At 48.8% G+C, this 27,603-nt stretch overlaps 11 protein-coding genes across 11 annotated transcripts; 7 read left to right on the top strand and 4 right to left on the bottom strand.

Moving 5' to 3' along the window:
- Window positions 1-4: 4 nt before the first annotated feature.
- BT62DRAFT_948779 (cytochrome P450) lies at window positions 5-2,509 on the bottom strand. The gene is made up of 13 exons (XM_043188084.1): window positions 2,422-2,509; window positions 2,034-2,349; window positions 1,856-1,985; window positions 1,616-1,804; window positions 1,414-1,562; window positions 1,243-1,358; window positions 1,054-1,188; window positions 827-993; window positions 751-773; window positions 613-694; window positions 431-553; window positions 239-382; window positions 5-182 (listed from the first exon to the last, which is right to left on the bottom strand). The coding sequence occupies exons 2-13, from the start codon at window positions 2,233-2,235 to the stop codon at window positions 107-109; spliced, it is 1,536 nt and encodes a 511-aa protein (XP_043040382.1). The 5' UTR covers window positions 2,236-2,349; window positions 2,422-2,509; the 3' UTR covers window positions 5-106.
- A 403-nt stretch (window positions 2,510-2,912) lies between these two features.
- Window positions 2,913-5,515, bottom strand: BT62DRAFT_894098 (alcohol oxidase; the record flags this gene model as incomplete). Its single annotated transcript, XM_043183166.1, has 13 exons — window positions 2,913-3,014; window positions 3,116-3,572; window positions 3,628-3,849; window positions 3,911-4,011; window positions 4,066-4,181; window positions 4,238-4,327; window positions 4,388-4,547; window positions 4,598-4,835; window positions 4,898-4,992; window positions 5,050-5,121; window positions 5,182-5,224; window positions 5,272-5,367; window positions 5,424-5,515. The coding sequence occupies 13 exons, from the start codon at window positions 5,513-5,515 to the stop codon at window positions 2,913-2,915; spliced, it is 1,884 nt and encodes a 627-aa protein (XP_043040381.1).
- A 167-nt stretch (window positions 5,516-5,682) lies between these two features.
- On the bottom strand, window positions 5,683-6,965 carry BT62DRAFT_91946 (S-adenosyl-L-methionine-dependent methyltransferase). Its single transcript, XM_043184160.1, has 4 exons — window positions 6,785-6,965; window positions 6,614-6,723; window positions 6,098-6,563; window positions 5,683-6,030 (listed from the first exon to the last, which is right to left on the bottom strand). The coding sequence occupies exons 1-4, from the start codon at window positions 6,871-6,873 to the stop codon at window positions 5,850-5,852; spliced, it is 846 nt and encodes a 281-aa protein (XP_043040380.1). The 5' UTR covers window positions 6,874-6,965; the 3' UTR covers window positions 5,683-5,849.
- Window positions 6,966-7,578: 613 nt separating this feature from the next.
- BT62DRAFT_948771 (uncharacterized protein) lies at window positions 7,579-9,559 on the top strand. Its single transcript, XM_043188083.1, has 10 exons — window positions 7,579-7,895; window positions 7,954-7,966; window positions 8,024-8,078; window positions 8,133-8,262; window positions 8,310-8,380; window positions 8,436-8,518; window positions 8,578-8,679; window positions 8,738-8,995; window positions 9,054-9,254; window positions 9,311-9,559. Exons 1-10 carry the CDS (start codon window positions 7,870-7,872, stop codon window positions 9,371-9,373), a joined length of 1,002 nt encoding a protein of 333 aa, XP_043040379.1. The 5' UTR covers window positions 7,579-7,869; the 3' UTR covers window positions 9,374-9,559.
- Window positions 9,560-9,677: 118 nt separating this feature from the next.
- On the top strand, window positions 9,678-12,373 carry BT62DRAFT_967677 (uncharacterized protein; the record flags this gene model as incomplete). Its single annotated transcript, XM_043188876.1, has 3 exons — window positions 9,678-10,155; window positions 10,224-11,492; window positions 11,544-12,373. Exons 1-3 carry the CDS (start codon window positions 9,717-9,719, stop codon window positions 12,371-12,373), a joined length of 2,538 nt encoding a protein of 845 aa, XP_043040378.1. The 5' UTR covers window positions 9,678-9,716.
- A 680-nt stretch (window positions 12,374-13,053) lies between these two features.
- Window positions 13,054-14,253, top strand: BT62DRAFT_1075626 (uncharacterized protein; the record flags this gene model as incomplete). Its single annotated transcript, XM_043179133.1, has 3 exons — window positions 13,054-13,747; window positions 13,834-13,887; window positions 13,963-14,253. Exons 1-3 carry the CDS (start codon window positions 13,196-13,198, stop codon window positions 14,251-14,253), a joined length of 897 nt encoding a protein of 298 aa, XP_043040377.1. The 5' UTR covers window positions 13,054-13,195.
- A 364-nt stretch (window positions 14,254-14,617) lies between these two features.
- On the top strand, window positions 14,618-16,894 carry BT62DRAFT_993773 (NAD(P)-binding protein). Its single transcript, XM_043190427.1, has 3 exons — window positions 14,618-14,990; window positions 15,042-15,295; window positions 15,344-16,894. Exons 2-3 carry the CDS (start codon window positions 15,059-15,061, stop codon window positions 16,634-16,636), a joined length of 1,530 nt encoding a protein of 509 aa, XP_043040376.1. The 5' UTR covers window positions 14,618-14,990; window positions 15,042-15,058; the 3' UTR covers window positions 16,637-16,894.
- BT62DRAFT_1020199 (alpha-aminoadipate reductase Lys1p) lies at window positions 16,793-21,479 on the bottom strand (the record flags this gene model as incomplete). Its single annotated transcript, XM_043178262.1, has 6 exons — window positions 16,793-17,521; window positions 17,577-17,922; window positions 17,972-18,780; window positions 18,830-19,825; window positions 19,879-20,319; window positions 20,375-21,479. The coding sequence occupies 6 exons, from the start codon at window positions 21,477-21,479 to the stop codon at window positions 16,950-16,952; spliced, it is 4,269 nt and encodes a 1,422-aa protein (XP_043040375.1). The 3' UTR covers window positions 16,793-16,949.
- A 777-nt stretch (window positions 21,480-22,256) lies between these two features.
- BT62DRAFT_1005270 (uncharacterized protein) lies at window positions 22,257-23,054 on the top strand (the record flags this gene model as incomplete). The annotated part of the gene is made up of 4 exons (XM_043177123.1): window positions 22,257-22,380; window positions 22,428-22,530; window positions 22,597-22,623; window positions 22,847-23,054. The coding sequence occupies 4 exons, from the start codon at window positions 22,257-22,259 to the stop codon at window positions 23,052-23,054; spliced, it is 462 nt and encodes a 153-aa protein (XP_043040374.1).
- A 26-nt stretch (window positions 23,055-23,080) lies between these two features.
- BT62DRAFT_1005269 (MFS general substrate transporter) lies at window positions 23,081-25,385 on the top strand (the record flags this gene model as incomplete). Its single annotated transcript, XM_043177122.1, has 12 exons — window positions 23,081-23,266; window positions 23,321-23,387; window positions 23,441-23,574; window positions 23,628-23,701; window positions 23,754-23,786; window positions 23,838-23,910; window positions 23,966-24,428; window positions 24,480-24,593; window positions 24,658-24,749; window positions 24,805-24,938; window positions 24,992-25,194; window positions 25,249-25,385. The coding sequence occupies 12 exons, from the start codon at window positions 23,081-23,083 to the stop codon at window positions 25,383-25,385; spliced, it is 1,710 nt and encodes a 569-aa protein (XP_043040373.1).
- A 462-nt stretch (window positions 25,386-25,847) lies between these two features.
- Window positions 25,848-27,551, top strand: BT62DRAFT_931445 (GroES-like protein). The gene is made up of 11 exons (XM_043186129.1): window positions 25,848-25,925; window positions 25,974-26,040; window positions 26,089-26,133; window positions 26,187-26,209; window positions 26,264-26,365; window positions 26,419-26,522; window positions 26,575-26,720; window positions 26,773-26,963; window positions 27,013-27,156; window positions 27,212-27,295; window positions 27,345-27,551. Exons 1-11 carry the CDS (start codon window positions 25,902-25,904, stop codon window positions 27,441-27,443), a joined length of 1,029 nt encoding a protein of 342 aa, XP_043040372.1. The 5' UTR covers window positions 25,848-25,901; the 3' UTR covers window positions 27,444-27,551.
- The last annotated feature ends 52 nt before the right edge of the window (window positions 27,552-27,603 follow it).

Raw genomic sequence — 27,603 nt, 5'->3', positions numbered from 1 at the left:
TTGCAGACGGAACTTGGACTGATTTTTCGGCAGATAAGTTAAGATTATTAAGTCAGGATGCATCAATACAACGAAGGAATACATTTTTGTCCATATATCAGTCGGCCTAGCACGCCTGCGAGATGATCGTTTCGGCATGACCAGAGCGAACTACTACATTACAATCAAAGGGATTTGGATGACTAGTTATTGCAGATCAGCAAAACCATCCATCTAATTAGAATAACTAAAGACCTACTGCGCGAGGCCCTCGCAGAATTCAGGGGTGGGCACTACATACCGTCCATTCTTATCTGGCAGTACCTCCACGTTGAACATAGAGAGAATAGACGCCGAGGCAAGCCAAAGAGTAGCATCCGCTACTAAACGTCCGGGGCATATTCTAGCAAGATATCACAGTTGGTGGTTTACCAACAAGACATTAACTCACCTACGCCCATAACCGAACGCCGCAGTGAAGTGTGGCTCACCGCGTCCTTCGGGTTTAGGTAGGAAACGTTCAGGATAAAACCGTGCAGGATCATGGTATACACTCTCATCGAGACTTATTGCTCTTGGCGACAACCGGTGGATTTAGGCTCCTTTTCATGGTAAATAGAGTATGGGGCGTACCTGGCATTGGCGAATACTATGGATCCCTTTGGGATGAACATTCCTCGGTAAATATCGTCGTTCATACACAGGTGAGGGAGCCCTTTTCAATATACGAGAAATCAGATACGGAAGCAACTGAATAATAGACGCACAAACCTAGAGGTACGACCGGAAACCATCTGTGCAAACAGGCAGCTAAGTTTGGATGACACAGAAATAAAGTCGTGTTCACCTTTTGATCTCTTGAAATAAAGCTTCTACGTATGGAAGATGTGGCCGATCGTCATGATTGGGCAAACGACCGCCACCCAAGACGCTGTCAATCTCCGCCTGGGCCTTCTTCTGGCACTCAGGATGACGCATCATAAGTAGGAAGAATATCGAAAGGGTAGCTTCCGTCTTATTCAGACATAGACTTCAAGTCAGCGTGGTCATTGCAAGAACGTGTACTAAGCTTACAGAATCTACTCCTGCGCCGAAGATGATGGCGGCAGCATCTTTGATATCCGAGATACGTGCTTCAGTCTTGCTGCCGGTATCAAGCATTTTCTGGATTTCCTGACCCAGGATAGAAGGATTGTTATGTCCTTGTTCCTAGTTGGATCTTAAATTCAGCACTTGATATTCATCGCCAAGGAAAAGACGTACAATATCCCGAATAAGAGTACCGTAGGGAATTTCACGTATTGCATGGGGAACTCGACTCCAAGTACGTGCCCACTCTGCGAAGTAGGTACCAGGAAACCAAGAGGGGAAGTATCGCACTAATGGACAAGCGTCAAAGACATTTACTGTTGTCGAACGTAAGAGTTCGCATACGGCACGGGAGGAAGTCAACTGGCGTGTTTCCTGGAGGTCCCGAATTATCAACCGAGTATGTATGCTCCCTGGCAAGAGTGAGGTATATGTCGTCATCCGAGGTGATTCTATGACCGAACGCCATTTCGACAATGGTTGAGGTTGTAAAACTAGAAAGTCATCCAATCAACCTATCCATGCGTCGTGCACATAATCAAATTACCGATGAACAGCTTCTTCATAACACGTGGGCCTCGCGAGTAGAGCTTTCAGAAGGACCTGAACAGCCTGAATCTGGATGGGCTGGTATAATTTAATTTCTTCACGTCCCAATGGTTGCGAAACAATCTTTCGATGCCGAAGAAAGCGTTTTCCGTAGGGTAAAAATGCTAATGATTGTCCCCAACCCATGCTATGAAGACAGTGAACGGTGCCCCAAAACATGTGGGATCAAAATACAGACATGTCCATGATAATGAAATTCGGCCTAGAACTGTAGTTCAGCCCTCTCTTCTCGAGTAAGTCTGTGGCGGCTTTGTCACTACTAAGTATGATGATGGAACGTCCAGGTACACGGAGTTGCATGACATCGCCTAAGAAGATCTTCAATATCTACGATAAGAACCAAGAAACAACCTCACCGTAAGTCTTGGACCAGTCATGGAAGGCGTTCGGCTGATGCTGCGATGGTATTATCCTGAGATGGCCTATAATCGGGTCGGAAGGCGGACCGGGAGGTAGAGGGGGCCTTGTCGCGAACATTTTGCGTGCGCAAGCCCTCCCCAGAAACTTCAAGGAGAGTACCACCACAAACCCATATACAAACACTATAAGAGGCAGCATGATAGCGGGGCGAAGGCGAGTGCTGCGTTCGTGTTCAAGTTTATTGATCGGCGCCTATGCAGCCTGAGATATCAGAACCTTAACATGGCTTCTCCCGAGCTGATTAAAAAGTTCCTATCAAATGCCACGACAAACGATAATAGAGACCTTCAGAGGCAAGGTTATGAAACCGCCAGTGTAACATACCTGTAGTTACTATGCTTTGCACAACTTCAACGTTCCACGGTGGAGGCAAAGAGTGTACGGCAATGTGGGCCGGTCACCGAGAGAACAATCAAAATCTATCTTTCTTCCGTACCCTGATATTTTGAAAGAGTAACGCGGGCAATGAATAATGAAGCCTCGAGCTATTTTGAGCGATTGCGAGAGGATAGATGTAAACATGCATGACCTCTGTTTGGGTACTATTCTAAAAATGAATGCGGCGCTATATCAGTGATACGCAGTGAAGTGTGTCATAGGCTACCTGGCGTTTATCGTATAAGCAATACCCTGATTGTGCTGGATATGTTACTTCTCCACGATAAGAGCGACGATGTTAGAATAGTGATTTATTGGAGGAAAGCAATAATACATTTTTACGAAGCTCGACATTATGTTGTTTCCCACATTGTCGCCGATAACATACCGTACAAACCTCACAAAAGACCATCTTCAGACAGGATTATGTCCGCAGCCTAACAGAAAAAAAAAAGTTGAACAGGTGATGATAGAGGATATATGCTACATACTTTTTCTCCAATCGCGTAAGCGACACTTTGTATGTTGCAAGACAATTCCTATAGCCGTTGAATACGTATACGTAAGACAGAAACCCGAGCCATACCAGGGGAATGATAGAGCAGTCAACCTTGAAACAGTTCTTTCAGTTGATCGTCACATCAGTGAGAGACTGGATTCTTACCACTCTCAAATTTTCCGAGCCATACACACGAAGCCGGCTGTCTACAACACCTCCAAGTTCCTTAGGCAGCATCGACGCCGTGCCCACGGGGTGATGTACTGTAGCCAGAGTATCAGCGATAAATTTATTGACCACCTCTACAGGAGCGTCCTCCTCGAAGGGCGGGACCGTGACGGACTGAATAGACTCGGCGACAGGGCCGGTTTTGTACAGACGTCGCATAAATGAGATCATGCTGGCAAGAACACCAACGTCAGCTGGATTAGCGAGATACTTCGGGTCGAGGTCAGGGTGCGCTTTGGGGTCAGTGGAGTTGATATGAACTCGACCACGGGTAAATGGATGCATGTAAGAAACGAGAAGCGTCGTGTACCGTTTCATGGGATCTGGGGTCACGCCTGCTACTGGGTAATGTCCATTAACAGTAAGGATTCTGTAGATGTCAGGTTAACGAAAAAGAAAGATAAAAGAATCCAGGATATACTGACTGGGAAAACACTTGATTCGGGTCCTTCAACCACCCGTGAAGGATCTCATATTGCTTCTCCATCCCGCGACGAACTGACGGGTCTAAAGCGTCGAGCTCTGTGATAGAAGAAAGATTTGCAGATTTCTCCCAGTCGGCTAGGCTGGATTCTGATCCAAAGGCGGCGGCAGGCATGAACGCAAAACATGATGAGACACCGGCTAACAACCCTTTACGCTCGGCACTAGAAGCATATCAAGATGTAAGCACTTCGTTCTCGTCAGGCAAGCGTAACCCAGACTTACTAGAGTTTTTGCTGATCGGCTAGCTGTTCCGGGTCGCCGAAGATTTCAAAGGTCTTGAACGACTGATCGACCTCGACCACTGTCGGAGCCAAAGCGTGATCCTCTTGGAGAACCGGTTAGCATTTCTTGGACCGTCTTACTAAATGGCGCAACACACGAAGATTTTCACCAACACCAGGAAGATCGATGATGGCATTGATTCCAAGCGGGGCAAGTATCTTCGGGCTTCCAACACCAGAGAGCTCAAGAAGTTGCGGTGTGTGCAAGGTACCTTAGGTGATTGTTTGGTTCTTAGCAAGAGCGGAGATTAAAGGCGTCGAGACGAACCTGCAGACAATAATATTTCTTTCTTCACGTGGACTGTAGACTGAACACCGTCTTTCTCAATGTCGACGCTTGTTGCCTTCTGAAGTTCCTCTGCACCAGCTGTAAAGTTGATCTACGCCTGTCTTGTGTCTTGAAATTCATAGTCAAAACGGAGTAAAGATACCTTTGTTGTCAATGTCCCTGTTAGAATCAAGAGGTTAGGCAGATGCCTGTTTGGAGCATAATATCCTGATGCCGAATAAGAGCGGGTGGCCGTTTTTGAATCCACGGACGTCGGTGCCAGGAACGCACCCACGGGGCGGCCCCCACTCTGGCGAACTCTTTATCAAAGGTGATAATGAAATATACTAGAAAAATTACATTATCTGGGTTACGGGTAACACCCATGCATTCCAGAGAATCCAGAAGGGGCGCATGGATTTCGGTAATGTGTGGAGGATACGACTTTGCAATAGGACCTAGTTCGGATGTTGTTGATGAGCCAGAAAAAAAACCAGAGAGATAAGATGAAGTGCCTTCGTATCCATGGTTCTTCGGATCCGGGGATGCCGCCACGCGCTGTCCGTCAACAGATTCATCCGGCGTTTGAACGCGCTCGCTCTATTTGCTGATGAGCAAAATGATCGCTTTGATAGGGAGGAGCCTGCCTTCTTCATGTACGCGGATAGCGAGTCCCAGTTCCATCCTACATTGCCGAGCTGTTCGATCGCGTCGAGTTCCTCTTTAGAGGGTCTGACAAACCCCAGGAAATTGAGCTGCGAGAGGCATTAACACGTGGAATGTTTGACCAATACTCTGATAAGCGAACAGACCATTGAAGAGCCTCCTAGGCCTTTTCCATGAGACTGTAGGATTTGACGATTACCCGCATGTTTTTGTGGCACCTAGATGATCAGAAATCTGTTGGCGATATGACGCACTTAAAGCTAAGCGAAGATACGCACCGTATAATACGTCCAATCATACTTTGGATTGTGAATGGCCCGGCTCATCATTCCTGGACGCAATTTAAAACTAAAATGAATCTTTCCAACGTACACAAACCTGGTACATCAACCAAAGGATCATTTTCATGATAATCACCAGCTTCAATAACAGCTACAACGGCGTTCGGACGATTCTGTGCAAGCCTTGGTGCAAGATCCGATTGAGCAGCTTGAAGGGGATGAAACGCGATCAAGCTCACCGTGTTGCAGTCGCCAGACCGCAAGTTCCTCCCCCGACAACCAAGACATCAACGTCAGTGCTAAGAAGATCCTGTAGGGAAACGATGGGCATATTGATAGGATGGGAAAACAGTGAGAGGGAGCAAGAGGCTTTAAGTATGGCAATCTATGAACCATGCTTGCCGCGATGACGTTAAGACGAGAACTCGAGAGGCTGATGACCCTTAGATCAACAATATACATAAGGAGAAAGCCAAGAGCGAGTCTCCTTGCCGAAATGACGCGTCAGAATGCTCATTTCAGCGCCTGACAGGGGCCAAGGACCGGTTGGGCCGCCAGCCAACAGTTGAGGTTTGCATGAAGGTTTAATGACGATCAACGCCAGCTTGTGTAGGGGATAAAAGCCCGGACAGATAGTCATACAATACGGCTCGACCTTCATCATTTTACAATGAAGGCTTCCGAGCACAAAACAAGAAGTATTCTTTTTGGGCGCTGGCAGTCTTCTCCATCTCATCTTCGACCCCATTTACCAAGGCATCAAATTCTGCTTCAGAATTTACAAAGCCGAAGCCGCCGACATTCAAGATCGGGGTCTTCATTCCCCGAAAGACGTTACACATATTTCTGGCGACAGATAAAAAAGAAACTCTCGTAAGGGATGTCAGTGTGTGAGTCAAGGTCTGATACGCACTTTCGGTCATCGCGGCCTTCCAAGCCGCATAGCGATAATTGAATCACTTCAACGCGAACATCAGCAAAGCCTGCATTCCTGAGCATCAGAGGCATTGCTTTATAACAGTCCATAAATAAACCCTTGGAATCGAGCAAGGTTCGCATCAATGATTGAAACCGAGCGGTGAACGGACCAGCGCGCCAGGAGCCAGTCTCACAAAGTTGAACCCAACCTCCGGGGGTGATAACTCTGTACATCTCGCTGATCGCAACCGGCCATTCCACTTTGCGTAGGGCAGCCAACAGGAGCCTTTGATTGACCAGAGCAAAGGTGTTATTCCAAGACGACGGAAGACGAGTAATATTCTCAACGGAGAACTTGATGTTGCTAGGATATGAGGTGGGATAAAGTCGCGTTATGATATCTACACCGTGGAGCTGTATGGTAGGCGGTAACTGAGGTGCAAGTTCCAAAAGCCAGATGCCTGTAAGTAAAGTAGTGAGATGAATCAACGGGTGTCACCGGCTAAATTACCTGTACCAGTGCCAGAATCCAGAACTTGATCATTGGCCGAGAGACGAATACAGGGAAACAGAAGTGCTCCACCAAGTGCTTGCCGTATTACTTGGTGTTGTAAGTTCAACCTGAAGTAATTTATAGAGTTGTTAGGCGCATATGGATACGATATCAGAATAGAGTTGCAACCTTTGTCGCTCGAGTTCGTCAGAGGGGAGCACGTACTGCGAGCCTGGAATGGTGTGATGAGTCCTCTCTGAGTGCTGAATACGATTCATGGCTGAATGGATGTGGACTAGGTAGAATACAGCCAAGAGAGCAAAGACCCATGTTATGAAGCTACTGTAACGTTTGGAAGCCTGTGATCGGTGAGCTAATCGTACGAAGACATCGGTCTGTTTCTCGTCCTAGTCCCAATCTGACGCGGAGCAGACGAAATAGTCACAACGGACGCCTCATAACTTAAGCGAGAATCCCAAAAAAGCAGAGAAAAAGACGTGAATGGTTGAAAGCGGTACGTATAATGCCTTCTGAGAATCCAGGATCCGGTCGGTCATGGCGACAGTTGCAAACGCAACCGCCGTTTGGACTACGCTGGGTGCGATAGAGAACCTGCGGGAGAAGCACGGCCAAATGACGTCCTGATAACGGAATACTCAATACTCAATGAACGCATTGTAAGGACACTTACATACCTCTGACTATGTTTCCCTGACCCGCCGCCGGGAGTACGTTGCGCCAGAGAGTAGTTATTGTTTGGTAATGCCGCCAAGGGTAGTCCAAGTAGAACTTGTCGATAATCACGATGGCCCACGAAGAAATCCGATGGTCGCCATTCATCAACAGTGGCGGAAAGCCACCCACACTGCACAGAAGTGACTTAGTGGATGAGTTGCAGATATGGTCATCAGCGAACGGCGATTCCCGAATTCGAAGTCTAAATCGTCGCATGCTCTCCACGCTGTTTTCCGCCGGTACTTATTTTTACCCTCTGATGCCCTCAAGATGGAATCTGTTACTGCCAGCTGTCCCTGCTCCCTGCTACCTGCTGCTATTTCAGCTTTTCGATTCGACAGATGGCCTTGCTGTATTCGGATAATCTTGTGTCGATATCTATTCTTGTCCGGACAGAATTCTGTCATCAGGAGACTTCGAAGTTGTGTTGTGGCGAGCGACTTTGGGGTTAAGATGGCCTCGATTTCGTGAAGACCCTTTAATAACATAGAATTCTAACCGAAGTAGTCCCCTACGTGTTCTTTCCCTTCCTTCATGCCATGTCGTCCGTCCCCATTGCTCAGCTGTAGGTGCATTTCATCCGCGCGATACTATGTTGTGCTAAGTGCGGGTTTTTTTTGCAGGACTGGTCCGTTGGTAAGACATTCGTTCTTCATAGAAGGTTTGCGCTACTGATTGGAAATTTCTGTTCAGATTATCGGACATTTTTTTAACTGGGGACTTTTCGGTGCCTTAACTCTCCAAGCATGTGGGTTCGACGCACTCTATACTCGCTAAACGTTGAAACTTCCCAATTCTGCAGACATATATTATATAGCTTTCCCCACCGACCGTTTTTTCCCTACAAAAGCTTTGGCTTTGGTTATATACCTGTTTGAAATCGCGCAGACATGTATAGCCACCAGTGATGCATTTAGGAATTTTGGCACGGGGTGAGTTTTCTGTGTTTCGGGTGATTTTGGACTCATGTTCTTCGCAGTTGGGGCAATCTGATACAACTTGACGCGCTTGGGACCTATTGGATCAATGGTCCGCTAATGACCTCACTCGGTGAGCAATGCTTAAATTTTCTGCCTTTGGTGCAATAATTGAGATACGAGTTCAGTCAGCGCTACCGGACAGTTTTTCTATGCCTGGCGTATCTGGATTTTGACCAGGGAATTTTGGGTTCCCTCCGTCATCGTATTGGTGAGGAAGTTTTGTGTCATTTCAGATATTCTCGTTAATGAACAAGATGTTTTCTCTAGCTTTCTTTGACCCAAGCTGTTGCTGGTATATATGCAGGCGTATGGGCAGCTGAAATTGGACACTTCTCCGAGATACAGACAACGACGTATGTGGTTACTTCGGTTCGTAGTGCTTCCTCCTTTTTTTTCCCTCTGCGTGATGATCATGACCTTCTCAAAGTTGTGGCTTGCGGGGACGGCTTCGTGCGACGTGATCATTTCCGTGACCATGACCTGGAGTTTGTTAAGAGCACGCTCCGGGATCCGGTCAACAGACATTCTCGTCATCAAGATTGTTAGACTAACGGTCGAGACTGGCTCAATATGTGCGGCGTTTGCGATCATCGATCTTGTATTTTATCGGGTGTATCAGCACAACAACTTCCACCTCGTGCCTTCTATAGCGCTCTCAAAGTTATACTCGAATAGTCTGTTCGCGGTCAGTGTTAAAAGTTGGTGATCCTTATGATCATTGTATTCACAACATTTGTTTGTAGGTCCTCAACTCCAGGGTGCGGATCGTTGGCGGGCGTACTGGAGACAGTACCGCCCCAGATCCAACGCTGTCAGTCAACGCGGGCGCAGCAGCACGGCAAGCTTTGTCAGTGAGACATCGTCAGCGGTCGAAAGTAAACTTTCATACGGAGGCAGAAGCGCGTCCAAGTCGGGATACCTCGGACGAGGTGCTTGATGCTCGCGTAAGTATTAATCACGACCTCGCATGTTTGATACCTCGCTAAAATTCGTTGAGCAGTCACTGCGTCACGAGGCTCACGAGATGGAACAGGTGAAGGTTCCTTCGTACACTGCTGTATAGACCTACATCTTTTCGTTTGTATGTGCTATGAGTATTTACTGGCCGTCCGCTGTACAGTGGTTGGGATATTAGACCTGTAGCTTATTCAACGGAGCTCCGTTTATACTGTAACATATTATCTGTATAAGTAGCAGAAGAACATTATAGGAGGGAATAATACCATTCGATTCGTCGAGTGCATTGGCTTGTTTCACTGAGTTTTGGACATTCCAGTCCGGATTCCTCCGAGTTTCCCAAAAGAGGTTTACAGCACGTGATTGAATGTGGGCCAATATCGAGAAATGGTCTGATTCTCGGAGTTGGCAACAGACCTTCTCTTCTACACCCCTCTCGCTCTCCAACCATGTTGGATTTTTCAGCGCCGTCTCCGTCAGAGTCGGCCAGCTCTGGTTCCCACTCCTCTTCAGGCTTCGACTCATCAGATCTTTTGGACCTCAACTTGATTTTGCAAGACGACATGATCCAGGACAGCCCAACGGAAACCGACTGGTCCCAGCTCACCTCCATGTTCCAAGAGCCGATGGGGTATACGGGTTTTGATAATATGGATTTTGGGGCTTCCAATATGGTGGTTGAGCCCAGCCTATTGACCAAGACGAGCCATTACGAGTACGATTTTCCGTTCACGTTCCAGTCGCCTCCTGTTCTTTTGGCTGCTGAATATGGCTCTGTACCCAGAAGGATGAGTGTATCATCATCTGAAGAGTCTTCGCTGGACCCCGCTGCAGAGCTGGCCCAACGAGTCCGTGAATCAGCCGGTGTTGTAATGGCCATGCCTACAAGTAAGTCCAGTTCATACAAACTGGGCTCATTTATAAGCTATACTCTGTCTAACACGGCTCATTTACAGTGGGTTCAATGTCGTCTGCATCACTGTCTTCATCCTCTTCGGTATCCTCGGCTGCATCGACACCTCCTCCCAGCACCCCTCCCGCCTCCCAGGCTACCCCATTCCACGCCACTGTCGTCCCTTCTTCTGCCACAACGTCCAATACAATACTCATGTCCTCTCGGCCTAAAACATCTCACACCACCATCGAACGCCGGTACCGCACGAACCTCAACGCCAGAATCCAGTCCTTGCGCATGGCAGTTCCCGCCCTTCGGGTGTTGGAATGGAACGATGGGCCCAAGAAGAGCAAAGGAACGAAGGCCAAGATCAGGAATGAAGAAGATTCGACAGATATCATCGACGAGCGAGGATACGTTGATGGTGTCAAAGTGGCAAGGAAATGCAGCAAAGCCAATGTCCTCGGAAAGGCCGTCGAGTACATTCGAGTACTAAAGAAACGAGAGATGCGGTTAAAGTGTGAGCAGGATGGACTGAAAGCTTTGCTTTCGGGGTTGGTTGGCGGACCTGCCCTACTGCACAGTTGGGAGAAAGAGTGGAAGGAGAAATTTGGCGGTGAAGAGAAGGACGAAGTGGATGCCCTTGATATCGATGTTCCCGAGTCGGATGACGAGGACAACGATGAAGAGGAAGAGAGAAGAAGGAAGAAGCCCAAGATTGAGGTTCCATCTCCGACGCCTGACACCTCGGTACCCGCTGGTCTGCCTGTTGTACCCGAGAAGAGGAAGCGTGGTCGGCCTCGTAAGGTGGTACCCCCTGTGGCACCAGTTGAAAAACTTGGAGCCAAACTGGAAGCCCAATCTCAGGCACCACAGTACCTGTTGGCGACATTCGCGCTATTCTCCTTCTTCAACAATCCTTTCAGTTTGACAACACCTGCGTCAGAATATACTCACGAAGGAGTTATTCTCAGTGCCAGACCCCATTCTACTCTCAGCACATCCCAGTCATTGATTCAGGCGTTCCATCTTCTTGTATCGGTTTTAGTGTTCTTCTCCATTCTATGGCCGTGGATAGGCAAGATCAAGGGCCGGGTCAACTTTGACTTTGGAGCGTTTCGTACCGCTAAGAAGGAAGTTCATTTCCCGACCATGACGCGGACCGCTAGTCTGTTGGTAGCCCTTGAGCCGGCCAAGAGAGGTAAACAAGGCGAGGCGGAACAGCTTTCAAAGGCTCTCGGGCAGGGTCGTAAAGGAGAATCATTCGAGGAAAAAGGACTTGAACAGCGGGCGCAGGTCAGGCTTGCAGAAATTTGCGTCTTCAATCCAGGTTTGTGATCTCAATCGTGGATTTTGATGTTGACTGACCATAATTTAATAGAGCGAACGTCGCTGATTACTCGATTGCTTACAATGTACCGACTTCGCAGTCGCCTTCCCTGGTTCAGTGCTAGCGCGGGCGACTTGAGTACGCTGGCGATGCTATCGTGCCCTGTGGCAAAGAGGCATGCGGCCAGTATCTGGGAAGCTGCGAAACGCGACGGTGGCATCGCTTGTGCTTACGAGCGATTGGTGTTGGGATCTGTTGATGTCGACGAGGCCGTATCGCGGCTGAAAGCCGCAGGTACCAAAGCCGAGTGGGATAGATACACTCCAATCGGTGTTGTCGCGTGTACCCTTGTTTTGGAACGCACGAAAGCCCATTTGGAAGGCATCTTCGTCGAGTCTGTTGTCCCTGCTGGTGTTGAAAATGCCAGTGAGAGTGACAAAGAGGAGGAGCTCCGTAGGATTACTGTTGACGCTGCCCGATCCTTGGGTGGAAAGATGGCGGAGCTTGGAGACGTCTTTGAGAAAGTGTGGCTTGGCGGTGGTGGTGGCCTGGAAGGAGTGTGGGTTGACGATGACCAGGAAGAGGAGGAGGAAGACGATGAAGAGGAGAAGGGTGTAGAGCGTGATATCAAGTCGCTGATCCGTGGAATTATGCTTTATAGGAAGCTGTTCCCCTCTGCCGTGATGGGATGTGGGGGTGAGGGCGTGTCTATCCTGCTGAGCCCCCCGCCGAGTCCGTCGTTGACTGACCATGAAGGCGCGGGGTACAAGTTGAGGACGATTATGGGTAGGAAGGTGTTTGATGGTGAGGAGGTTGAGGAGGCGAGGGATAGGGTTGTTGATGTGCTCGTTGCGTCGGAACGTCGTGGGAGGCCATTTTAGTGATTTGGTTAGGATGTCCACGGACCAAGAGTATTTGTATATCTATATTTTAATACTTGTATCCTTCTCGGCTATGGGGAGTGGATTTATACTTGGATATTTAAATGGAAACGAGCTATCATTCAGTCGCTCGGTTGACATACTGGCCCTACCTTCTGAATGACTTTACAAGCAGCGAAATACTATAGGGTAATGTTGGCTTCCAAGAACGTTCAATGGTTTGAGGATATTCTTATCACGTATTTATTATTGTTATGTTATGTAGCAGACCATCTCAATAACCATTCCTTTATCAAAATAAGTTGATGTACAAAACATTAAACCCACACCATCAAGCCGCCGCCCAGGTATTCCACTACTACGAATGTTCGACGTCCGGGAATCAGATTCACAGTGTTCTGGCCCCACCCCTGCGGAATAAGGCGAACGGGTCAATCATCATTCAAATAAGGATCATAGAGTACTTGCGCACTTAGGCTGGCAACAGTGTCTCACGAAACCCTGACACTTGAGCAGGGCCACTCGCCACAGCTGACCTATTACACAGTAAGTAGCGTCAAGAAAAGCGGAACGTGGAAATTCAAGTTACCCATTTTTGTTCAAGTTTCTCTTCATGATTTTTAACTTGGTTTGAGAATGGTGAACGTCAAGTTACACCAACTTCAAGAAACGTTTACGTTCACGTTTCGCATCTGATAATTACATCTAGTTCAAGCACTAGGGCCCCCCATACTGGAGCAAGCGGAGCTATGAGCAGTTCAACATCCACTTCTATCTGGTAGAATACTGCTGGGGGGTGACTTCATACCTGGATATTTTTAAATGAAATCGGGTTGTCACCGAAGTCGCTCAGCTCAGCTATACGGAATAAAAAGTCGGATTCAGAGAGAGAGAGAGAGAGTTCAAGGATGTGGATATGCATTTACTATAGCAAATCAGAAACTTACAAGCAATAGTCCCAGAGGCACCCAGTTATTCCAACTTGATTTTTCGACTCCCAGGAACCAAAGTGCGGACCTTATGCCGTTCCGACCTCTGCTGATGAACGAGCCAATGATCACACATATATGGATCATAGGTGCTTGCGCACTGGCAACAGCGTCTCACGAAGCCCTGGCACTTGAGCGAGAGCACTCGCCACAGCTCACCTATACAATAAGTAGCGTCAAGAACGGAGCGTGGAATCGAATGACGCTGCTCAGACCCACCTTGACGACTCGGTATGGCTTTGCACGAACGCCAATTAAAGTTTCGAAAGTCGTCAAACCGTTCTCCGTCGTATTTCTCACAGTAGAAACGCATAGTGTGGTCCTCGTCGTAGACTACGTGCACGGTGTCGCCAGAAGATGGGTAACGGGTCAGTGCAGTCTCAACGTGAAGGGAAACATGAGCCGAAGACACTCATCCATGTTGTCTCTGTACCATTTTTCACTGTTAAACCCCTCGGGAAGGTTGGATAGGTATCCGATATCGTAGCGCAAGACGAGGGACCACGTCGTGCGGACAGTGGTCAGGTGAGGGCTGGAGTCCATGGAAAAACATATTTCGGTATGGGCGACCTGCTTCACTTTGTGGCGACTGATATTTAGGGTCTCTTGACGGGAGAGCTTGAGCGAGAGTTTCTGGATGTTTGGGAAGCAGGTACGGAGTCCGATGAAGTTACGTTGCTTGCAGAGGATCATGTATATCTCTTTGGCTGGATCGGCGGTGGAGCTGTGGATGTTGGGCTGGCAGGTGATGGCGCAAGTGGAGTCGGGCAGAAGGTCGCCGTAGATGACGGATGCTTGGGAGTGGATGAGGGCATGTTTGAAAACCAGATTCCAGAGAGAATGTCGTCGATTAATTCGGGTGGTAGTGCTGAACTTTCCATGATAAGTTAATCCCTACTTTCAAGTTCATCGGTACGCAAAGTAAAGTAAGAGATGAGCAACGTACAGCCGATAAGAGTCCAAGTGGTTCAAGATTCAAGGCACAACCGCTGGAATGAGGTCTGCAGTCTGTCAGAGGAACCTGGCAAAGCAGATTCGAGGGCAGCGCTGGGTTTCGAGGTCAGATATCTACTAATATTGTAGGTGCATCGGTATACCAAGTTTCAGAGTCGCTCGTCCCTAACCTAATGCACGTACTTGACAACACCCCAGTCGTTCAGCTCTCTTGTCTTGGTGTCTTGCTAGTCCTGGACGTCTAGTGGTGACCGTGGCTGAGTGAAACTGAGTGAAAGGCTACCACGTGCACAAATTCAAGCTAAGTATGGTCAACGTCAACCTAACATTTAAAGGATTTGCGTCCGATAACAACGTCATCCAACGAACGGAGCAGGCCAACAAGACTTTGACACTGGCGATACTCGCCACCATCGGCCTAGCAGTAAAGAACCGTCAAGAGGGAAAACTAGACAAAGTCTCTTACCGACCTGTAAGGCTGTAACCGAGCACCTAAACGTCCTAGAATATGGTAGTGTATACCCTGTATAGAAGCCCGTGCTCAAGAGAAGGGGAAAAAATCAATGGGGTATAAGGTAAAGACAGTTAAACAAAGGAATGGTCGTGCCAAATTTCCATTTCGAGTTCAACCGCCCTCATATATGCACCTCTACCTCCTCCTTCTCCCAACAAAGGTATGCTCCAAGCTATATCGTAGTTGGCGTCGCTCACGCGAGGATTTCCAGTCTCGTCACGAGCGACAATGTCTCTTGTTCAATGGGCGACACCTAGCATCCTTTCTTTCTTCCTGATTCTCCTCTACATCCGCGACAATGACAGGAAGCTAAAGGCTATTCCAGCGCGTGCAGCGCATTTCTCACCAGTTCGTTGGTCGCCGAAGGACGTGGAGAGGATGGCTTCCGAGTGCGAGCTTGCCGCCCCGTCGATAGATGACCAGCTGCCGCCGAAGACCGGAAGGAGGTATATAGTTGTTGGTGGAGTGTGTCGTCTTTTTTTCTCTCCATGAAATGCACTGACAAGGCTATAGGCAGGATTCCTTGGTGGGTGGATTGTACTGCAGCTGCTTAAACGGGGAGAAGACCCCAAGTGTATCAGAATACTCGACATTCGTCCTCCAAAACGCCTAGATCTCCTCGAAGGAAAGGCAAAGGACGTGAATTTTATCCAAGTTGATATTTCCGACAAGGTGGCCGTCGACGCGGCTTTCAGCAAGCCTTGGCCTGATGACGACAAGTCACCAATATCGGTATTCAACACGGCCGCTAATATACGGTTCTACGAACGACACGCTTCTCTCATCCCATTATCCGCCAAGGTCAACGTCCAAGGTCCCGAGAATATCATTGACGCGTGCCGGAAAGTCGGCGTGTCAATTCTCGTACATACCTCGTCCGGCTCCGTTGCAGTGCATAGCTCACGTTTTCTACTCTGGCCGTGGCAGGAGGAGCCCAGACAGTTTGTCCAAGTCATCAACGACGACGATGAGCTTATTCCCAAGGCCCATCAAGACTTTTTCTCAAATTATGGATATACGAAACGACAAGCAGAAGTACTGGTGCGTGGGGCCAACGACGCGGATGGGCTTCGAACCGGGTGCTTGAGGCCGGGGAATGGTATCTTTGGTGCTGGAGGAGACATGCTTTGCGGGGCATATCTCGTCCGGAAAAGCAACCCTACATGGATACAGAACATCGTCTCCTCGTTCGTATATGTGGAAAACTGCGCCGTTGCGCATCTTCTCTATGAACAGCGCCTTATCGAGTCGCCCAATCTTGGCGGACAAGCTTTCTGCATCGCTGACCCTGGCCTACCCCCAACCTACGGGGACGTCTACACCGAACTCGAAGTCCTCGACGGAGAAGTCTCCTTTCCCCACCTTTCCCCCACTTTCATACTCCTCCTCGCCTATTTTTTCGAGTTCCTCTACCTCACGCGCTACCTTTTGAATGTTTACGGATACCCTTTCCTGGCTAGTTTTATACCCAATATCGGTGGAAGCGATCTCGTCAACCTCCAACCTTCTCTGTACAATTTGACGATGGTGCATCTGATTTTTGATGATTCCCGGGCGAGGTTGTCGCCGGATAAGGGAGGGTTGGGGTATAAGGGCGCTTTTACGACGTTTGAGGGGCTGTATAAGACGGCCGTGGAGCATAGACGTGGTTTGAATCGGCCTGGGGCGATGGCGAGGTCTGATGTGGCGGGAGTGAGCTTTAAAGGGATGGGGTTCATGAAGGCCCAGCGTGGTGTTGGATGGCTGGCAGATAAGATCAAGGAGGAGACTGGTGTTGACCCGGTGGAAGTCTTGGCGAGTTCATGATACTCTGGGGTTCAGAAGGACATGGAATATACCGCGCTCTTGTATTATGAGCTCAATGGACTGCTGTGCATCGAAGCAAATGCGCGAGAACGATGGAACGTTGTTCAGATCTGCAGTACTTCCCAATTACTTACTGTAGCCTTAGGTCATTATTATTCTCGGGAGGGGCACATATGACTTTCGCGACTTTTATGTGCTGTCCGTATAGCGATGCCAACACGGTAGTCACCTCAACGAAAAAAAAAAAAACCAGACCACTAGTTTGACTCTATTATTACACTTGAAGACTTATCCAACATATGGCAGGACTTTTTTATGCGCCACTACGACCAGCAGCTTTTACAACCCCCCCTTCTAGTATCGGCAGCATTTTAGCAGGATTTTCGATCGTTGGAGAAGGCAAAAAGCCAGCTCTAACCAACCACGCAAGGTATTTGCCCATCAACTCGTCGTCCACCGTCGTGTTCACCCTTTCTGTATGGGGCCGTAACACACTGGCTGTATTCGTATCGTCCAAGTCTGGCGCCTTGGTACTTGTCGGCAGATCATCCAGTACGAAGTGAAGGAGGGGATACAACGCGTTGTCTTGCACCTCCATGACGTGCTGTTCGAGCTTCCTCCGCCAGACGAGGTACTCGCATTGTTCGGTGGGGAAGCCGTACTGCGTAAGGGAGGAGAGCATGCCGTTGAATGTGGGGAGCGGGCGGGCGGTGATGTGCATAACTGAAAGGGCAGCGTCGGGAAGGGGAGAGACTGTCGCTAGGGAGGTGCATAGTGCGACGTGATCTACAGGTACCATGTTGACGGTGTTGTTCATGTCGGGAACAAGTCCCAGCTGGATACAGCCCTTTACCATACGCCAGATGAAGTCGTCGGTATTTGTGACTGGAACAAAAGAAAAGCGTGAGTGTCCGCTTGAATGATATGGAGGAAGACATACCGGCACTCCGAGAATCGCCAACTACGTAACCGGGTCGCACGATATGCCCCCTCAGGCCTCTCCGCCCTGCTTCGAAAAGAAGCTTTTCCGATACCCACTTGCTTTGACCATACCCGGTCTTCAGGGACGCTCGAGCGCCTTCCAGGTCATCGCTTTCGGGTATGCCTTGTTGGTTTGAATCAGTCAATGATTCCGAAAGGCGGACGTAGTGCTCAGTGTCGACATCTGACGTGGAAGACACGAAGACAACGAGCTTTTGCTTCCCCGTCGACGCGAGCTCGATAGCAGTCAAAGTAGAAAGAACGTTGGCCGCCCGTAGTTTCTCATACGGGTAGACCCAATGCACCTACCCCGACCGTCAGTATCATGGAATAAACTCGAAACAAAGGACGAACCAAAGCACCGTTATGCAGGATAGCGTCAGTCTCTTCGGCCACCCTGCTCCACGCCTCCCCCAAACCGAAGTTTTCCAAACTCAAATCACCAGTTAGGACCTCCAACCGCCCAGTATTCACCCATTCATCATCCCATACTCCTCGATTCGTCGACCCTTCCTTCAACCTAGCCAAAGCTTTATCACGATCGCTCGCCCGGACAAGGCAAATGACCTTTTTCACCCTTTCACGCCGCAAAAGCAAATCGCGCAGTACGAACGCGCCCAAGAAACCAGTTGCACCAGTGAGGAAGACTGTAATCGGCTTTATCGCGAAGTCTGAAGGAAGCGGCGCGTAGGTCTCATGCAGCTTCGGTAACAGCTGGTCGTAATCCTTGCCATATTCGATAGTCGTCACGGGCTTTTTCTGAGGGACTGCAAGGAGGGGTGTGGTAGTCAGCTCCTTGTACGTGAGCCCCAAGTCAGCATTACGCAGCGCCTCAACGGCTTTGACGAGGCCAGAGATGGTGGGTTCGTCGAAGATCAGTCCTAGGGGCGCGTCGACTACGAAGGTCTTGCGGATCTCGAAGATAAGGCGCGTGGCAAGAATGGAGTGTCCACCGAGATCGAAGAAGCTTTCATCTAATGGTAGGGGGTAGGGTGCGTTTGGAAGTATTTTGGACCAGAGCTCGCGCATTTTCCCTTCTGTTGACGTCGCTTTGCCAGTGGAGGGTGCAGCGGTGGCAGATTGGGCGGTATCGGGGAAAGGTAGGGCGGGTTTGTCGATCTTGCCGTTAGGATTAAGCGGCATACGCTTCAATGGAACAAAAACTAGCACATGTGTTAATGTCGCCGTGATATGTAGAGATAAGCAACCTACGAGTGGGGACGCTGTAGCTAGGCAGTTTCTTTTTGAGATGCTCTCGGATATCCTTGATTAGGCGCCGGTACTTCCTAATACCATGAACCAGTCCTTTTGGACCTTCCTCGTCAGTGATATCGCTCGCGAATTCATCAAGTTTATCGCCACCCAAAGGAACAAAGTAGCTAACAAGAATTTTCTCCTCGTCTTTATCACGCCTCACAAGGGTGACATTCTCTCGAATAAGATGGTGTTGGCTAAGATGCGTATCGATCTCTCCAAGTTCTATTCTGAACCCGCGAATTTTGACTTGGTCGTCGGCGCGTCCTGTGCACTCCACTACGCCATCAGGCATGTATCGTCCCAAATCACCGGACCGATACATCCGATCACGTATGCCCTTCCAGTGTCTAGCCTCAGGCCCTGGAAGTGTGTTGTTCAAAGGCTGCTTGATTGTATCCTTCCTGGTTGGCGCGGAGGCTAAGAACCAGTTGGTGACGAACTTCTCCGCGGACGAGTCGGCATCGAGGTAGCTCTCTGCCAAGCCACCAGAGCGAACGTAGATCTCGCCGACTTCACCGATGGCACACGGGATGTTCTTGTCATTCCTGTTCACGACCAGAAGCTGGACATCAATCATCCCTTCACCCGCAGGCATGATGTCCTTCTGCGTGGCAAGGAAAGTAGGATCAACCGATACCGGCGGAATGGCGAAGTAGGAGACTGCTCGCTGTGTCTCCGTCGTTCCGTACATGTTGATAATCCGGACGTTAGCGGCTAAGGACTGGAGCCGGAGACAATCGCGCTTGGTGAGGACATCACCAACGAAGAAAGCATTACGAAGCGAAGGGATTTGACGCGTCGCTTGTGCTGAGAGTAGCTGACCCATAGCCGGTGTTAAATGAGTAATCGTTACTTCACTATCAGCCATCCACTCTGCTAATCGTCCAGGAGTTCCTATATCATCGGCCGTGGGAACATGTAACTGAGCGCCAAAGAAGAGGGGAGTAAACACTTTTTTTTTACACCATCAGAAGCATCGCATAGACATCAGGAAGAGAACATACTGTCGCGTTGGATTGGATCGTGGGCAATCCCACTAAGCATCGTAAACTTGGAATTTTCGTTGAGATCAAAGCGTTCACCCATCCAGGGAAAGAAATGCGTCAGACTGAAATGACGTCCCCTTACACCCTTAGGAATACCGGTACTTCCGCTGGTGAACGAAAGGGTGCCGATACTATCAGGACCAAGGACCACGTTAGGATCCGTCTCCGCTAAATTAGATAGGGAGTGCAAGACATCGACGTTGTCCTGACTGACGTCTCCGAATATGGTACCGTCAGGCTCGATCTCCAGTGCAGGCACCTCTACTCGAATTTTGAGATCCGTAGAGATGAATTCACGCACGGAAGGAGCAATGACTCCAGCTCCCTTGAGGACAATTAGGCCGCGCGGCTGGGTAACCCGGAGGTAGATAATTTGACGCGACGCAGGGTACGCGGGATCTATGGTCAACACGTTTAGAAGTAAACAAGAAGATGAGGTGGAAATAGTAGTGACCAATTACAGAGAAGGTCGCTCCGGCTTTCAGCACTGCCATTACGGCAACCACTAGATCGACGCTGCGATGAGCATAGACCATTACGACCTCTTCTCGTTGGACACCTCCTTTGAGAAGGTGGTGTGCCAAGATGTTGGAAGCTCGTCTTATTGCTCCATACGAGTAGGTAATCTTCTCTTGTGGATCCGAAAGGGAACGCGCAGGCAGACTCTGAATGACACACGGCCGATTCGGCCATTCACGGGCATTGCGGGAGAATACATCAGTGATAGCACCCTTCCAGTCGCACCAGTTGAGGTCAGCGGTTGGATCGGGGAGCTTTTCTCGTTGAGCAGGAGTCAGGAGTGGAATGGCGCCAATGGGAGCGACTGGATTAGACGATACTCGACGGAGAAAGTTCGATAGTTGGTCGACGATGGTTGAGATACGAGCATGAGTGAAAAAAAGGGAGTTGTAGAGTATACGGAGAGAGATACGGGGGGCGATGGATGCACGGGAAGATGCTGGGGGCCGTGTCACAAAGACTGTAAGATCGGAAGTCAAGCTTGTAGATCGTATAAAATTCTCCATCGGCTGGTCCATTTCATCGAAAAAACGGACTCGGAAGAGGGGGCCCTCTAATAATGGGTCCCTGTTCTTGTACAAGGCATTGGTGATGGCCTCAAAAGGAACTGAAATGGACTCTGCCTCTTGCTCAAGCTGCTGTACCCTACGCACAATGGCCCAGAAAGGATCGAGAGGATCTACGGAGATGCGGAGAACGAGGGGGTCCTTGGCAGAGGCAGAAGATGATCCTATGAGAATATCTGTTTCTCCAGTGTAGCGGTGCAAAAGGACGGTAAATGCAGCCAATAGAAGATGGAAAGCTGACGGTCGCTTGGTATGCTGACTGTCGTCGTCATCGGAATCTCCATTCTCATCGTACAGCGCCAACTTCATGAGGGAAAGAGAAGCATGGTCTGAGAGCTCTGCCAAATGAGCAGCCTCGACGAGTTTGTTGGCACCTACTGGCCGTGGATAGTCGGTAGGCAACGAAATCGACGGCAAATGTTGCAGCCTTGCAATATTTTGAGCCAAGCGCTCCTCTGTCGTCAATAACGCCATGGTCCTAAGAAGAATTATCAGTCTCGAGTACTTGGAAACCAGAAAATGACTCACTCTGAATGTTGAGAAAAAAAGGTGGTCCGGATTTGCCTCGGCCGAATCCCTTAGTCGCGTACGTCACATATCACGAGTGAACGCACTGAACGCAGTGTCACGCTTCGCACTTGTGCTCCTACACTCACCTAGGTGTACCTTGGATGATTTTAACTGTCTTGGTCTCGTGTCCTGCAGGAGAAGATGTTTCTTTGATGCTCTCTGTGTAATGATAAGAATCAACTCTGGCGCAAATGCCACCGAAACGACGACGAACGTACAACTCTTGGCGGTAACAGATATACATCGAACCCAGTCAAATTGCCTGCTCCTTTCTGGTTACGCCGTGATGGGCTTATGATTCGCTTGCGTCTGCCACCGCTATGATCTAGTAGAGCATTCGGCGTCAAGGTGGGAATCTGCGTCGGAAAACTTGCGATAATCCGATGTGTTGGTGGTGCAATATGCACCGATTACGACCTTGGATAGGCCGCAGCGGCTTGGTGACGTGAGCAGATTGCATGCTCGACCATCTCACAGCGGAAGGTGGCATCGATGAGCGTCCTCGGAGTATCATGTCAAGAGTCAAGACTCTTGGAAGGACATCCGTTTTACCGTCTTACGAGTCTGAAAACTGTTACGCTTTGGCTTGGGCTTTGTCGATATCAAATTTCCTGTGATTCGAATAAGGTACGTTGTACGTTTTACATCACCCACTGGTAGTCAATGTTAACAGGACAACTCATGTACTTTCATCTTCACGACCCGGAACTTGTTACTCGGATTCTTACGTTTGCCGCTACAAACTTGAAGACACACGTTCCATCCTTAGCCCACTGCAGTCCCATACGACTTGTTCTCTCGATCGGTATGCAAGGCTACTCACGAGGAGACAATTAAAGGTGCTTGCCTCAGCCAGGCCAAAGGAAGAAACACGGGATGCTGGTCAAGAAATTGTTTTCACAGACGTGCCGGAAAAGCCCTGCAGCCGGCTGACAATAGAAGATAGCCAGGGTGTGTGTGTCGTGCTTCGACGTCCCTGTATTTTCTTTATGGCAATTTGAATCTATTCACTCTATGACAGTCCTTCCCACGATCATACAACTTCTCCGTATGTGGTCGCTTAGCTACATTTCAGGTGGACCTAGACCCATACCTACTGCGATGACGATGCAATGCCCTGCTTCAGCAAGAAGAAACGTTTAGCGATAAGAGTTGGGATGCACTTCTCGAAATTGTGTTTGATAAGAAGCGAAAACTGCGCCTGCTCCTGCTTATTATCCAAGGTGATCTTATTTTTCCTTTCTCCCGATGTGAGCTCATCATATGTAAAGGAAGCGTGCATCTCTGGTTCCTAAACCTTTCCGGGCCCGGAAGACTGTTGTGCCGTTTCGACGGGCTCTTTCCACGTTGATGCCGTCGGCCCAGGTTGATCGTATCTCGGTCCTCGTCGGACGAACAAATCGTTTTCAAGTACATATGGCCCGCGATTATTCCTATGACTCCAGGCCCCCCTTCAATTGTTTTGCCTCGGCCTCCTGACGACAGATTGTCAATTTTTCCTCGCGATGGCGCCTTCCCCTACCCCCGCCTCTCCACACATTCGGAACCTATCCTCCACGGATGTGCAACGACCCGGTACTCCGGATAATGACGGCCAATCTGTCGTTTCAGAGACCATTGAAAACACTGTAATAGACATTGAGCATATGCCCGTTCATGATGATCCGCGAAAATGGTCACGCTTTCGCAAGGTGAGTCCTCTCTAATGTCGTTCGACCACCACTACTTATGAGGCTGCGGTCCAGCACTTCATACTGGCTGTTATATGTTCGGGTTCAATGATCGCCGGCTTTGGCGCCAGTATACAAAATCGTGAGCTCGACTAGATGACTGTACATTCTACTTTGTATTCACATGATGTACAGCTGCGAACGAAGAGATGGAGAGGGACCTGCCTGCAACGAGCGGGGAGATAAGCTTGAGTGTGTCGCTCTTCATTCTCATGCAAGGCATTACCCCGCTCCTCTGGAGTTCTATCAGTGAAGTCAAAGGCCGCCGGGTATGTTACGACTGAAATTTCCATTTCTCTACTTATCCGTTTGATGATATTAGTTTGTTTATCTCATATCGCTTCTCATATTCACTGCTGGCTCGATTATCGTCGCCACGAGCAAGACTATTGGCTTGTCAATCTTCTCTTCTTTCTTGCCGACTTCATTTATTCATTCGACGCCTCAGAGTGATAGGAATGCGCTGTGTGCAAGCACTGGGGTATGTCTTGCAATATCCTTGGTTGTATTTTTTTCCCCTCACTCTGCTCAGGTCAAGTGCCGTTATGACCATCGGTACTGCTAGTCTCGCCGATATTTTCGACCCAGTAGAGAGGGGCTCGAAAGTGAGCGTAGTTTATCACATTGCATCATTGCATCATGCTGAATATTGCTTTTTAGATGGGCATATACTACATTTCCCCTCTTCTTGGTCCTTCCCTCGGTCCTGTATTTGGTGGAATTCTCACGACAGGATTTAACTGGCGTGCTCCCTTTTGGTTCCTGGCCATCCTGGCCGGCACCGTTTTTCTCTTCTTTTTGTTCTTTTTCAAAGATACCTTTCGGCAGGAACGAAGCTTTGCATACCAGACAGTGCTGAAGCGTCTTTTGGACGAGCGGGCGGAGAGTCTGAGGAGGGAAGAAATATTACAGACGAAGCTGGCGGAACGAACTGACACGAAGGAAACGATAGAAGATGACGGCCGTATCTCGACTGTTGACATAGAGAAGCAGGATCCCACCTCGAAAACCGATACATTGGCTCTTCCTGCTATAACGCTCACCTTGAAGGATGTCGCTCCCATTGAAACGTTATGGCTGGTCATCCGGCGGCGGAACAACTTCATACTGTTGCTGGCTTCTGGTAAAGTAACCACTCTAGTAATACAATCCGCGCCTGATGACTTCCACTTAGGTATTTTATTCTCCTACTGCTTTACCGTGGTATACACGACCTCTCGCACACTGGCAAATGCTTACGGTTATGATGCGCTATACACAGGACTCGTGTTGCTTTCTTTCGGACTGGGTTTGCTGACCTTTTCTTCACATTCCCCGCGTATCTTTCGGAACTAATACGAATGTCGTGTAAGGTTCTATGGTGGGGAGTATATTTGGAGGTCGCTACTCTGATCGCGAGCTAGCAAGGCTTGCAAGAGAGAATGGTGGTAGAGGCTGCCCTGAGGTATGCCGGTCGTCCCCTTACCCTTAGAATTTCAATGTTCATCGCCTTCCTGTAGATGCGTCTCAACAGCACACTCCATGGTCTTTGGCTCTTCCCCATTTCCGTTGCAGGATTCGGGTGGGTATTGGAACGACATGAGCACATCGCGGGGGTATGTGTAATGCTGTTTCTAACTGGAGTATTTGCAATGTAAGGTCCCAATTGAAAGTGATGCGTTTTCTAACAGTCTTTTGATAATTTAGTTACATTTTTTCGAGTGAATTGGCCTACCTTGTAGATGCAAACGTAGGTCGTTCATCTAGTGCTGTCGCTTTTAACAGTCTCTTCCGTGGACTTGGGGCTTTCATTGCCGTAGAGATTGCGGTTCCCATTCAGGTTCGTCGTGTGTTCTTCTTTCACGCCATTTTCAGGATTTACAACCTGTCCAAGGATGCGCTTGGTGATGGTATGTTTCATTAATCGTTTTCTACCGTGTATGTTGCTCATGGCTGAAATGTAGGCTGGATGTACACCATATTTGCTTTTGTACAAGTGGGCAGTGGATTATTGGTGCTACTGGTAAGAGCAAAGGGGGAGAAGTGGAGAAACCGAGCAGAAGCTCGCGAAGCTCAGGCAGCACAAGAGCAAGCTGCGTAACACTGATCGCTAGGAGAGACTGGCTGACATGCCATTTTAGAGAATCCTAATTCACAAATAGAATAGAGGCCCGAAACAAATATTTTGGTTCTTTCTTGGAGGAACGCTCCGAAAATGCCTAGTGTCCACATTTAGCCCTAGTAAAATGAGACAGTAGCCGTCCATGTGATGCCGCCCAAGACCACGCCGCGGCCGCACTAGGCGCGTACTTAATGTCACGATCACGAGAATCAGGGTCACCTTTCCCCTTTACCAATGCATCACCACTAAGACGCGTTAGTTTCGTACCTAAGAAAAGATTGGTCGCATTCGTGCATACAATACCAGCTTCAATTATGTAAAAAGCTGCTATGACCGTAAATTAGAGATCTCAGGTGATATCGTGGAGAACACACGGGACCGGTGCCATTAATATTATTCCGATGTCCTGCTCCGCTGACTGGATTGTCCCACGGAGAAGTGGGAGAAATCAGTCGGTATCGAACCCTCCTTCGCATCATCTTCCCAACCACCATAATGGAAGCAGTATACTATCACGGAGTGGGTATCGTTTCTCGCCATCATGCCTGTGCTGAACAGAAGCTGTAGGTCAATAATCTTGATATTATCACTACCCCGATTCCCCAGATCAAGGAAGATGAGGTTTTGATCAAGAGTTGTGTTTTGCGTGCTGTCCTTGACGAGTGATTAATATCGACTTCAGTTGCGTGCTGCGGAGTATGTGGTACTGATCATCACATCAGTCAAGGTGAATTCGACATGCAGTGTAACAACGCGATCTGACCGCTGGATCCATATCAGGGGAGTTCATCACCAAGTTCCCAGTTAGTCCGATATCACACTGCTAATATTTCTTGCGGTCCAATGTCTTCCTTTAGCTTACACCTGGTCACGAAATGGTCGGAAGGATCGCCAAGGTTGGCCAATCAGTCAAAGGCTTTGCTGAAGGTGATCGAGTCGTAGCTGATCCTGGAATTACGGTATGCGGGTCCTCATCCTCGACTTCGCGAAGCTGACAACATCATGCCATTAGTGCGATGAATGCTTCTACTGTCGTCGGGGTCAATCCTTGCTATGTGAAAACTTTGAGTCTCTGGGATGCACCGTTGCAGGCGGCTTTGCAGAATACGCTGTGGCGTCCGTAGTCCTTTCTGCTTTTACCTATACTGATGTTGATTGTTACGCTCAGTCATAAAAAGAAGGTCTACAAGATTTTTAACCTTACTGATGAGGAGGCTACTCTCATCGAGCCTGCATCTTGCGCCATTCATGGTGCTGACAAGCTGAATCTTCCAGTCGGATCAGAGGTTCTGATTCTTGGGTCAGGACCAACAGGTCGGTTTCAACGCGGCATTGTCTTCCTCGGTGCTAATCGACGTCTTTGCAGGCCAGATCCTGTCTCAATTACTCAAGCTCAATGGTGCTTCCAAAGTCGTCCTCGCAGCTAACAAGGGCATCAAGACTCGCATCGCCAAAGAGCTTGGGACGGCTGATGAGTATATCGAATTCGACCGCGAGAAACCTCAAGCACAGTGGGACAAGATCAAAGTTGATTATCCACATGGCTTTGATGTAGTAGTGAGTGACTTGTATCTAAAATTTTATTTCTCATTCCATATGCTCCTAGGTCGAAGCTACTGGATCAGAGAAGGTTGCCAATGACGCGATCAACTATGTTAGACGGGGCGGCACCTTGATGGTTTATGGAGTCTATGCTAATGCTGCTCGGGTTCACTGGCCACCGTCGAAAATCTTTGGGGATGAAATTAGGGTAAACTTGTTCTTTGCCTTTCTGGCTTGATGCAGGACTCATACTTGTCCTCTAGATTATCGGGTCTTTCTCCCAGACACATTGCTTTCCTCGCGCTGTGGCTTACCTGGACAGTGGAAAGATTAACGTGAAAGGGATGGTACGTCAATCTGTCGTTGTTTTGAGTAGTTCTGAACTCGTAGTTCCAGGTGACGGATGCCTTTGAGATCAAAGATTTCCAGAAGGCGCTTGATAAGATGAACAGCAAGGAGGCTCTCAAAGTAATCATTAGGCCTGCTCAGAAATAGGTTGCTAGGCATGTTTATCTGTTACTCTCTTTAATGATGGATATCGTTTCTGGACGTATAATCTTAGGCCTCATTATTAACATGCTGTGTTGCTCTCTATGAACAAAGGGCTTACTTCTTTATCCATATCCACATCATAAATCGGCCAGTCTGTGCACTA

This window comes from Guyanagaster necrorhizus, assembly GCF_019112545.1.
Source record: "Guyanagaster necrorhizus MCA 3950 unplaced genomic scaffold BT62scaffold_11, whole genome shotgun sequence".
NCBI lineage: Eukaryota > Fungi > Basidiomycota > Agaricomycetes > Agaricales > Physalacriaceae > Guyanagaster > Guyanagaster necrorhizus.
Note: the sequence above shows the minus strand (reverse complement) of the source record. Positions and strands in the feature narration are given on the sequence as shown.

Bases quoted from the DNA above. Each gene is read 5' to 3' on its own strand.
- BT62DRAFT_91946 (XM_043184160.1), bottom strand. From the start codon at position 6,873: ATGAATCGTATTCAGCACTCAGAGAGGACTCATCACACCATTCCAGGC. The intron at 6,724-6,784 runs GTTGCAACTCTA...AAATTACTTCAG, and splicing joins GACGAACTCGAGCGACAAAG to GTTGAACTTACAACACCAAG. The intron at 6,564-6,613 runs GTAATTTAGCCG...CTTTACTTACAG, and splicing joins GGATTCTGGCACTGGTACAG to GCATCTGGCTTTTGGAACTT.
- BT62DRAFT_993773 (XM_043190427.1), top strand. From the start codon at position 15,059: ATGTCTCTTGTTCAATGGGCGACACCTAGCATCCTTTCTTTCTTCCTG. The intron at 15,296-15,343 runs GTGTGTCGTCTT...ACAAGGCTATAG, and splicing joins GGTATATAGTTGTTGGTGGA to GCAGGATTCCTTGGTGGGTG.
- BT62DRAFT_931445 (XM_043186129.1), top strand. From the start codon at position 25,902: ATGGAAGCAGTATACTATCACGGA. The intron at 25,926-25,973 runs GTGGGTATCGTT...CAGAAGCTGTAG, and splicing joins AAGCAGTATACTATCACGGA to GTCAATAATCTTGATATTAT. The intron at 26,721-26,772 runs GTCGGTTTCAAC...ACGTCTTTGCAG, and splicing joins TCTTGGGTCAGGACCAACAG to GCCAGATCCTGTCTCAATTA.
- BT62DRAFT_948771 (XM_043188083.1), top strand. From the start codon at position 7,870: ATGTCGTCCGTCCCCATTGCTCAGCT. The intron at 8,079-8,132 runs GTGGGTTCGACG...CCAATTCTGCAG, and splicing joins TGCCTTAACTCTCCAAGCAT to ACATATATTATATAGCTTTC. The intron at 8,263-8,309 runs GTGAGTTTTCTG...TGTTCTTCGCAG, and splicing joins TTTAGGAATTTTGGCACGGG to TTGGGGCAATCTGATACAAC.
- BT62DRAFT_948779 (XM_043188084.1), bottom strand. From the start codon at position 2,235: ATGCTGCCTCTTATAGTGTTTGTATATGGGTTTGTGGTGGTACTCTCC. The intron at 1,563-1,615 runs GTAATTTGATTA...ATGACTTTCTAG, and splicing joins TATGAAGAAGCTGTTCATCG to TTTTACAACCTCAACCATTG. The intron at 383-430 runs GTGAGTTAATGT...ATATCTTGCTAG, and splicing joins GCGTTCGGTTATGGGCGTAG to AATATGCCCCGGACGTTTAG.